At 51.4% G+C, this 10,577-nt stretch overlaps 1 protein-coding gene across 3 annotated transcripts in view; it reads right to left on the reverse strand.

The window, feature by feature from the left end:
• The window catches only part of ATP1A2 (ATPase, Na+/K+ transporting, alpha 2 polypeptide), a 25,613-nt gene that overhangs the window by 4,076 nt on the left and 10,960 nt on the right, over positions 1-10,577 (reverse strand). For 2 of the 3 annotated variants that reach the window (XM_008569516.1, XM_008569517.1), the window contains exons 8-19: positions 9,396-9,664; positions 8,352-8,550; positions 8,108-8,217; positions 7,793-7,927; positions 6,722-6,911; positions 6,414-6,589; positions 2,264-2,400; positions 1,593-1,743; positions 1,289-1,457; positions 790-944; positions 401-524; positions 67-212 (exon numbers count right to left, since the gene is read on the reverse strand). In XM_008569516.1, the coding sequence (XP_008567738.1) occupies positions 67-212; positions 401-524; positions 790-944; positions 1,289-1,457; positions 1,593-1,743; positions 2,264-2,400; positions 6,414-6,589; positions 6,722-6,911; positions 7,793-7,927; positions 8,108-8,217; positions 8,352-8,550; positions 9,396-9,664 (1,961 nt within the window). Of the gene's footprint in view, positions 1-66; positions 213-400; positions 525-789; positions 945-1,288; positions 1,458-1,592; positions 1,744-2,263; positions 2,401-2,998; positions 3,945-4,111; positions 4,192-6,413; positions 6,590-6,721; positions 6,912-7,792; positions 7,928-8,107; positions 8,218-8,351; positions 8,551-9,395; positions 9,665-10,577 lie in introns of those variants that run through there. The other variant, XM_008569518.1, reaches the window with a different exon arrangement.

Consider the following 10,577-nt stretch of genomic DNA (forward strand, 5'->3'; position numbering starts at 1 on the left):
AGCGGCGCACTATCCAGTGCGCCACCGGGCCGGCCCTGTGCATGGCATTTACACAGCACCACGCACCCACTCCTGTCCATAGCTGTCCTCCAGGTCATTCATGGTCCGGTCATCCCAGTCAAGGCGGATTCCCAGCAGCCGTGATGGCAGGAAACCATTCTCTGCCAGGATCACAAAGTAGGTGAAGAAGCCACCCAGTGCCTGGATCATCCCTGTAGGCAGTGCAAAAGGCAGGGCTGGGTCAGAGAGGGATGGGGCTAGCCCGTCCGGGTTAGAGACAGAAGTCCCTCACCCTCGGGGAGCTGGCCCCTGTCCTGGAATTTTGCTTGGGGCACATCCCTCCAAAACCTGGGAGAAGAACCCTCTGGGGGTTCCCTCTCAAGCCCCTGGGCTGGCGCACCGATCTGTCCATAGGCCATGCTGATGAGCCTCTCATTCACCAACTTGTCTGTCTGGGGATTTCGTGGCTGCCGCTTCATGATGTCACTCTCAGCTGCCTCATAGGCCAAGGAAATGGCCGGGACCTGTGGGCAGTGGGGGAGGGGAGGGCATTCGGTGGGATGGGGAGACAACAGAAGCAGCGGATGATCAGCAGTGGAGAATCTTTGGCACAATTCAACCAACATTTGTAAAGACCCGATTACCTTTCAGGCCTTGTGCTTATCTTCTCTTTAACCACCACAGCCTGGGCAGCTGCCCCTGGCACACCTCTCCTTCCATCTGCTGCCCACCCCACCCCTATGCCCACATGCTAGACTTGCCTGTCCCCTACTGCACCCCTGGCCTCACCATATCTGTGCCCAGGTCAATGCAGAGGATGGTCACGGTGCCCAGAGGCAGGGGGATGTTGATGATGATGAACAGCAGGAAGGGCGTGATCTCAGGAATGTTGCTGGTCAGGGTGTAGGCAATGGATTTCTTCAGGTTGTCAAAGATGAGGCGGCCTGTGGGGAGGCTCTGAGGGTATCAGGGACATTAGAGGGACCCTTCCCCACCCTAGCCCCTGAAGCATGGCTGCCCGTATTCCTAAGAAAAGAAGGTTTTGTGTTTGAGGGAAGCTAAAGCAGGCTGGATCAGGGACATTAGAGGGACCCTTCCCCACCCTAGCCCCTGAAGCATGGCTGCCCGTATTCCCAAGAAAAGAAGGTTTTGTGTTTGAGGGAAGCTAAAGCAGACTGAGGCTGCCTGGAGTCCTGGGTTGACCCTCAACTAGGATCCAAGGCCGGGGAAGCAGACGTGCTGGCTTCAGACATCCTGGGTGCCAGCCCAGCCCACGTCACCTCCTCACCCTCCTCCACGCCCGTGACGATGGAGGCGAAGTTGTCATCCAGCAGAATCATGTCGGCTGCCTGCTTGGAGACATCAGAGCCAGCGATGCCCATGGCAATGCCAATGTCAGCCTTCTTCAGTGCGGGTGAGTCGTTCACCCCGTCACCCGTCACTGCCACAATGGCTCCCTGTAGGGAAGATGCAGCCAGAGCATGAGGAGGAAGTGCCTGCTCCAGCCTGGCCCTGCGCCCCACGCTCACTCCCTGCCCTGTGCCTGCCTCCCCAGTCCCTGCTGCCACCCTGCTTCCTGCAGCCTTGCTCACCTGCCTCTGACATCCCTCCACGATGATGAGCTTCTGCTGAGGAGAGGTCCGGGCAAACACGATCTCCGTGTGGTTCTTGAGGATCTCATCCAGCTGCTCCGACGTCATGTCCTTCAGGTCAGAGCCATGTACCACACACGCCTTGGCCTCTCTGGAAGGCAGGGAAGATGCGGCTGAGCCCTGTGCTGCACCAGCCCAGCTGCCTCTCGTCGCCACCGCGGGGCTGCCCATCCCCTGCTAAGTCGGGCTCCTTTTGCCTCAGCTCTCCGCTCCCTCGATGCCCAGTTTTCCCCATTTCTCTCTGAGGAAGCGACACTGAATGCTCGCCATGTGGCATCATCACAGTCATAAATACAGTTTGCTGGGCAATGTGCTAGCTCCTTTATACATATCCCAGTCCTATAGCAGCCCTGCAGTGCAGAGGGCAGCCTAACGTCATAGTTGAGGAAATCGAGGCTCAGGAAGGTGAAGTGACGTCTCCAAGGTTACACAGCTAATCAGTGGCACAGCCTGGACATGAGCTCAGGACTGAGGAACCAGTCACAGAACATCAGAAGTCAGTCCTGTAAAGGTCCCAAAGACACTGTCCAAATACCCCCAGGGGATACTCGAGCCTTCTGTGGGGGAGGATGTGTTCATCAGAGAACAACGGGTGTCTGCAAAGGCCTCACCTGGGATTGACTTGACTCACGGGAATGTTGAGCCGGGCTGCAATGTCCTCCACAGTCTCGTTACCCTCTGATATAATGCCCACGCCTTTGGCAATGGCCTTGGCTGTGATAGGGTGATCCCCAGTCACCATGATCACCTAATGGGAAGGAGAAAAGAGAAGGAAAGTAGTACTGAGGGTTTTCCGTCTCCTATTCCTTTCCCAATCAGGAAAAGCTAGGCCACTAGATGTCTTCGGCTAGTAGATCCCAGCCAAAATAATGGAATCGAGTGAGTGTGTGTGTGTGTGTGTGAGTGTGTGTGTGTGTGTGTGTGAGTGTGTGTGTTTGGGTGGGTGCATGAGGGGGAGAGACAGTGACAAGTTGAGTTGTGTTCAAGGGATCAGAGATAGTTTGTTTAAATGGAGAAAAGCTTCCATGATAGAGTAAACAGGTTGATGAGGGTCCCCTGAAAGAGAAGCCTCAATTCTTTAGGATTATTTAGGAGATTTTTTTTCTAGGAGTTTGGATTTCATGGGATATGAGGCATTCAGAGCTAGAAGGTTTTAACAGCTTTTTCATTTTACAGATGAGGAAACCAAGACTAAGAGAGGGCCTATGATTTGTTCAAGGTCACAGGAACCCAGAGCTAGGGAAGACAAGATTTTCTTAATGTCTAATGTGATCACTGCAGCAATCTAACTGGACAGAGTAGTGGTGAGATGGAGACAGTTCTCCCGCCTCCATCAGCTTGCTCACCTGCCTCTGACATCCCTCCACCGTGTAAGGCACGGTGTTCCTGCCTTACCCGTCATAATGTTCATTGCTGTTGTTGCAGAATGGATGGAGTTGGAAGGGGGAGGTGCTTGGTATCTGAGCTGGATTAGGATAGCATTTGCACATGTGGGTTTGCAGGGCAAATCCCACAGATGCTTAGCCTGCCTTGGATTGAATGTCCCCCCAGAACTTGACCCGCATGTGACAGAATTAGGAGGGTGGGAAGTGCTACTGTGGTAGTTGAAAGGTGCGGCCTTGAAGAGGTGAGTGGATTGTGAGGACTGTGCCCTTGGGAATGGATTGATCCATTCTTGGAATAGTGGGCGTGGTTCTGAGGGCTTTAACAGGAGAGTGCATGAGGAGCTGTCTCTCCACTCCATCACTCTTGTCATGTGAGACCATGAGTTGCTGAAATCCCCACCAAAGAAGGCCCTCACCATAATGTATACTGAACTTTGGACTTCCTAGCCTCTGGAACAAAGCAATAAATTTTGTTTTCTTACAAAGTACCCAGTTCCAAGAATTTGTTGTTATAAGCAACAGAAATGGACGAATACACAGCCTCTTTGGGCCCTACTGCCTTCTCTTCCATGCCCACCCCTCCACTGAAACTGCCCCTCAAAGGCCACACAGGCCTCCCAATTGAAAAACAAAAGCATCTTTGCAGTCCTCAGAGAGTCACTTGGCACTGTTGACCACCCTCCTTGAAATCCTCCCTCCCTTGGCACCCACAGACTCCTTCAGTCCTGGTTCACCCCTCTGCACACTCTTTTCCAGCCTCCTCAGGGGCACAGCCTGGTTGAATGGAGGAAGCATTGCCTTTGGAGTTGAATGGGCACCTAAATTCCAACACTGGCCTTCTCCAGCCATAGGACCTTAGGCAAGTCAGTTCCCTGAGTCTTAACATGATGGAGAAGATGATTCCGACCTTTCCAGATTGTCATGAAGATCAAATGGCATTAGATGGATGTTTGGTGAATGTTAGCTGTGTCCTACCATCCTCTCCCCTCCTCACTGGTTTAGCTTTCTCCACTTGCCCCTAAATGCTGGTGTGGCTCAGGGCTTCACTCTCCTCCCTTTCAAGATGATTCCGACCTTTCCAGATTGTCATGAAGATCAAATGGCATTAGATGGATGTTTGGTAAATGTTAGCTGTGTCCTACCATCCTCTCCCCTCCTCACTGGTTTAGCTTTCTCCACTTGCCCCTAAATGCTGGTGTGACTCAGGGCTTCACTCTCCTCCCTTTCCTTGACCCATGTTCCTACCAGGGCAATACTAGTAAGCCTTTAATTTGTACCCACGTGCTAATGAGATTCAGATCCAGTCCTGAACCTCTTTTTTGAGCTCAAAGCCGTATTCCAATTTTCCTTGGAACATCTCTCCCTGGGTGTTTTATAGATGCTCCAAACTTAGGACCAAAATCACACTCATGATCTCTACTCCTACCACCCCCATCAAGCCTGCTCTTCTGCTCCACGTCTTAGACACGATCCTCTCTATTCATTTTGTCCCCTTCTCTCCTATATATTCCTCACCTCCCATATCCAGTGTGGTCACTAAGTTCTCAAAACATTTCTCAAATGCACCTATCCTCTACACCCTTTCGTCGCTGCCCTAGTTCAGGTCTTTATCCCTTATCTCCCTAACTTCAGCTTTTCCCCAAATCCTGTCCCTTCTCCATCCAGTAGCCTCCTAAAAGCTAGACCTGCCCTGTGACACCTGTGGCTCTCTGTGGCCTGCAGGATAAAGCTCAAATCTGGCATTTAAGAAAAGTCCTTCCAACTGGCCCTGACCCAATGTTCCCATCTCAGTCCCCTGTGCTCCTCTGCCTCTCCCCTGGCCAACCCCCATACACAGCGGTACAGTCTAGCTGCGTCAGGGTACATGATGTTCCCTGACTTGACATACCTTCCTGTCCCTCTCTGCCTTACGGCATACTCTTCAACCTCCAAGGCCCAGATCAAATGTCATCGCCTCTGTCAAACACTGTCCAATTCCCAGAGGAAGAATTAACTGCTCCCCACTCTGACTTCCAACAGAGGTACTGTGGCTGGACCTCTGTGATAGTTCTGATCATGGCAGAGGCACTCAACTGAGCAGGAGAAGTGTGGGATTTCCAGCCAAGCAGACCATACTTCATATTCCCAATCCACCTCTTATTTTTGGAATGCTACTTACCCGCTATGAGTTTCAGTTTGTTTTATTTTTAAATAGGGATAATGTTGCCTACCTTAGAGAGAGAGTGATTATGGGGTTCAGAAATCACATATACATATACATATATACATTGCACCAAGTCCTCTGGTGTGATGGTTAAGAAATAGCAGACTGCTTTGGTTCAAATCCTGGCTCTATGACTTTCTAGCTGTGTGGCCTTGGGCATGTTATTTTGTGCCTCAGTTTCCCTCTCTGTAAAAAAGGGGAAATACTAGTGCTTACTCATAGGGTTGTTGTGAAGATTAAATGAAATCATGCAAGCATTGTGTTTAGAATAGTGCCTGATTCATATAAAAGCTGAGAAAATGGGCTGTTTTTATTACTAGGGTATCTCACCCATATAGTGCTCAATGACTCTATTATGAGTGCTGTGTGATTAATTGCCGAGGCATCTGTTTCCCCTGACAGATCGTGAGACGTGGAGGCTAAGCACTGGATCTTGTTCATCTTCATATCACCAGTGCTAGCGCAGAACCCGGCCACCAGTAGCCAGGTGGAGTTGAATTGATTTGGTCACAGGTGAGATGTTGAGAAAATATCGTGATGGCACCAGAATGGGTGACCAGACAAAGAGGACAGTAAAGAGCTGTATCTTGGAAATAGAAAAGTAAACTCTAAGACAGAAGGGATTTTTGAGTGCCTGATACACATTTGGTAAACAGTAAATATTTGTTGAATGAAGAACAAACATAGCATGAGGATGGAGTGATCCGTGAGACGTGGTTGCAGGTGGACAAGAGGACCCAGGAGAGGCCTGCTTGAGAGGGAGGGAGCCTGTGGGACTAAGGGGGGAGCGAGTGGGAGCAGACAAGATTAATCTGCTAATCCCACCCTAAATGTTTAGAGAGAGCAGGCGGTAGTTGGGAAGGCTAGGTCTCCAGGACAGGGGTGCCAGATCATGTTTCAAATCAGAATGGGAGGCTGCACATGCAGGTGGGGTGATGAGCTGCGCTAGTGAGTGAGAGGCAGACATGGGAAACCCGCCACTTTCAGCAAAAGGGATGAGGGTGAGAGCAGGCATCGACCTTTCCTAGCAGATGGACAGCTTCTGCTCTGAGTCAGTGTGAAGGAGGCCACAGTGGCCTGGGTCTCCTCAGGGTGGCAGCTGCTGCAGTCCCTTGACCTTTGGCATGAGGGAGGCAACAGTGGAGGGGAGGAGGGGTGAGAGGAGGCCAGTACCTTGATGCCTGCACTCCGGCACTTGCCCACAGCATCTGGAACAGCAGCCCGGGGAGGGTCAATCATAGACATGAGCCCCACAAAGCAGAGCTTCTCCGTGGGAAAGTTCAGCTCATCCGTGTCGAATCTGAAGCCCCGAGGAAACTTTCCAGGAGGCAGGTTCAGTTGACAGAACCCTGAAGAGGGGCAGAAGAGAGGCATGAGAAGCAGAGGGGCAGCCTAGATGCCCCCAGAGCCTCTTACCCCAGGGCCACCGCAAGGCCTGGGAGTCCCTTTCCCAGCCCTATGCTCTGCTTTAGGCTCCTCACCCAGCACACGCTCCCCCAGTCCTCCCAGCTCCATGTAGGCATTTTGAAAGGCGTCTTGCATCTCCTTGTCCAGGGGGATCTCCTTGCCCTGCATCAGGATGGTGGAGCACCGGTCCAGGATGCGCTCTGGGGCCCCCTTCATCACCAGCACATGGCTCTGGGGGCTGTCTTCTCGCTCGTGGATGGAAAGCTGGAGAGAGGACACGCAATTACAGAAGGGGCCTTGCTTGTCTGGGTAGCTGCAGTGCCCAGCACAGGGCCTGGTACAGAGCTGTGGCTGGTAAGGAAATCTCTCTGAATAACATAACTCTGACCCATCAAAGATAGTCAACAAAGGGAGAATCTCCTTGTGTGGAGGGGTGGTGGGACCTCATAGTCCCATATGTCTGGGTAGCTGCAGTGCCCAGCACAGGGCCTGGTACAGAGCTGTGGCTGGTAAGGAAATATCTCTGAATAACATAACTCTGACCCATCAAAGATAGTCAACAAAGGGAGAATCTCCTTGTGTGGAGGGGTGGTGGGACCTCATAGTCCCAACTCTTGTAACCTGAGAGTCACCTCCATAGGACAGTCATTCATTGGGCAAACATTAAGATCAGTTAAGGCAGGCACTGTGCTAGGGGCTGAGAGCTCTCTCTTCTGCGTCCCCCTCCCCACACTGGCCTCAAGGACTTTACTGTTGTGACTCACACAGAACATAGTGGAGACTGCATTCTTGGCATTTGACAGGTGCCTAAAAACTAAAGGACACCACAAGGGAATTATAGAAGTATGGCCGAATTGAATGGGATGGAAGAGTTGATGGACATGGCCAGAGGATGGGGAACTACAGGAAGAAGAGCAGAGAGAGTGAGAGGTTGCAGCAAGGAATGTAGTGAGGTGTGGGAGTAGTCAGGGGTCATTGCAACCAGACATGTAGTCATACAGTCAGTCCTGGGGGGTGAGGCAGGAGTGAGGGGGCATGATCCTCAGATGCCCTCACTCCTCCTATTGATGATGCCACCTTGGCTTTGTCCTCCATCCACCATTTCTATCCCTCCCTCTTCCTCTGTCCCTGCAATGCAACCACACCTGGTACTTGTTGGTAGAGTTGAAAGGAATCTCTGCCACCTTGGGGTTCCTGTCCCTCATCTTCCTCACGGAGCCACAGGACAGCTCAATGCACTTAAGCAGGGCTGACTCGGAGGCGTCACCAGCTGTGTCCCGCTGCCAGGAGAGGAAAGAACTCAGTGTCACAGTTGGGGAGGAGAGGGAATGGAGGACCAGCTGAGGAGGGCACTGAAGCCCCAAGGCAGCCATGGCACGTGAGAGGTAAAACCAGGCATCAGCAAGGGGTCTTTTGAGACACCCACAAAACAAACCTGTTGTTGTGCATGGACCCCCTACCTTAGACACAGAGATGTTCTCCTGCCCAGCCTTGAAGACGGCACGGTTGCAGAGACCAGCAATCCGAGACAGGGCTGTCCACGTGGGGGATCGTTTGTCAAAAGTGGCCCCTGGGAGGAAATGAGGGAGGATCAGGAGCATGGCTCTCCTTAGAGCCCTTATCTCACCCGGGCCTACCACACCATGCTAGTAGTGCCTCTGGCATCCTCCAAGCCCCTGCACTCCCTCTGGAGCACGCAATCACCAGACTGATCTTCGGTGGTGTCAGCCTCATGGATCTGGTTGTCAAACCACATGTGGGCGACAGTCATGCGGTTCTGGGTGAGGGTGCCCGTCTTGTCCGAGCAGATGGTGGACGTGGAGCCCAGCGTCTCCACCGCCTCCAGGTTCTTCACCAGGCAGTTCTTTCGTGCCATGCGCTTGGCTGTCAGGGTCAGGCACACCTGGTAGAGAAAGAGCGGAGAATACAAAGGGTTAAATCTGGAGCTGGAGATGTTCATGATCTTGCCCCAGATCTATTCCCCCTCCCTTTATTTGACTCCACAAACATGAATGGGGAGGACCCAGCCATGCAGATGTGTTTGATTTTAGATGTGTTGAATTGAGACCATGGGTATATATTAAGGTGAAATGCCCACTAGGAAGTTGAAGACATTTGACTAGAGCTCCAAAGAGGGCTGGAGTAGAGCTGGGCATAGGAATGTGTGAGTCATCCACGTGAAATGGGCACCAGGAACTGCGGCAGGAGGTGGGCTCACTCCAGGGACGCAAGCAGAAGAGAAGAGAGGCCTGAGAATCACGGTGCGGGGAGCAGGAGAGGTCAGAGGGGAAGAGAATTGGGATGGCAACACATCGCAGTCATCGAGAAAAGGGAATTCTAGGAGGGGGAATGACAGTGTCTATTTCAGCAGCAGACTTAGGGATGGAGCTGAGAAAAGGTCACTGTATTTACTAGTTAGTCACTGGTGACCTTTGAGAAAGGCTTTACAGGACAGATGGCCAGGATGAACCCAGACTGCAGGGGGCAGATGAGCACATGGATGACAAGAAAAGTGACAATGACAAGTTCCAGGAGAGAAACTGAGTGCCAGGGTATAGCCCAACCTGCGATTTTTCAGACTCAGACTCTGAGCCATGTATTAAGTGATCTCTGATCACATCTGATATGTGACTTTAGGGACTAGAAGGGAAAAAATTACTGAGAACCAATAAGCAACTGTGCCTCTATCATTTTGAGGAAACGGTAGCAAGACCCTCCCCTGGTGGCACCTCGGCCTGATCCACTCACGGTGACAGTGGCCAGAAGCCCCTCAGGTACATTGGCCACGATGATGCCAATAAGGAAGATGACTGCCTCCAGCCAGCTGTAGCCCAGGATGAGGGAGAGCACGAAGAAGGAGACACCCAGGAACACAGCCACCCCTGTGATCAGCTGGATGAAGTGTTCAATCTCCATGGCGATTGGCGTCCGCCCCACTTCTAGGCCTGAGGCAAGAGTGGCTATGCGGCCCATCACCGTCCGGTCACCTGTGGCAATCACGATGCCCCTGGCAGTGCCTGCAACATAGGAGGGGACACCAGGTTGGATGTATTGGGGCTCTCGGGGACTGAAGACCTATCCTACTTCCTGAGCAACAAAAAACCACCACAAAGTAAATGAGTCAAAGACTTAGATCCTGGAGGCCACTTTCAGTAGCTTGTACCTCACTTGGGCTGACCCTCCCTGCACAGATCACCTGAGCAACAAAAAACCACCACAAAGTAAATGAGTCAAAGACTTAGATCCTGGAGGCCACTGTCAGTAGCTTGTACCTCACTTGGGCTGACCCTCCCTGCACAGATCGCCAATCCCAGACTTGGTACAACAACAAATGATTTTCTTTTATACAGGGTCTAGGCAAAAGCCTTGCAAATAATCCCAAAGTTCAAATCGAGGAGACTTAATACATGGAATAAAAATTGCCTGTGGCATTTCAGTAAAATCCATCTCATACTTGATATCATCCAAAAGTATATTATTGACACAAAGTAAAGCACTTATTACGGATTTTCCATGTCTTAAGATTTTCTTTCTCAACATTAGGGCTGAACCTCTACAAAAGAGGCTAGGCAATTGCTAACCCTGTGCGACATTACAGGGGTCTTCAGGGAAGGAAGTGTGGTATGGTGGGGAGAGCATGCATGCTGCAGCCAGCCAAATCTGGGTGTGAATCCTTATTTGAATTCCTGCCTAGGGGTTGCTTTAATAGTTGGATGAGATAGTGCTGTAACACACCTAGACCAGTGCCTGGCACATAGTAGGCGCTCAACAAATATTCTGTTCATTTTCTCTCCTCTCTTCAAAGCCAGCTGCAGGGTAAGCAGTGGGAATATCTTACCAGGCATTTCTTTTTTTTTTTTTTTTTTTTCCTTTTTGTCTTTTTTCGTGTCCGGCAACAGATCGCAACCCTCAGTGTTGCACCCGTACCGG

This window comes from Galeopterus variegatus, unplaced genomic scaffold (genome assembly GCF_000696425.1).
Source record: "Galeopterus variegatus unplaced genomic scaffold, G_variegatus-3.0.2 Scaffold506, whole genome shotgun sequence".
In the NCBI taxonomy this organism is placed as follows: domain Eukaryota; kingdom Metazoa; phylum Chordata; class Mammalia; order Dermoptera; family Cynocephalidae; genus Galeopterus; species Galeopterus variegatus.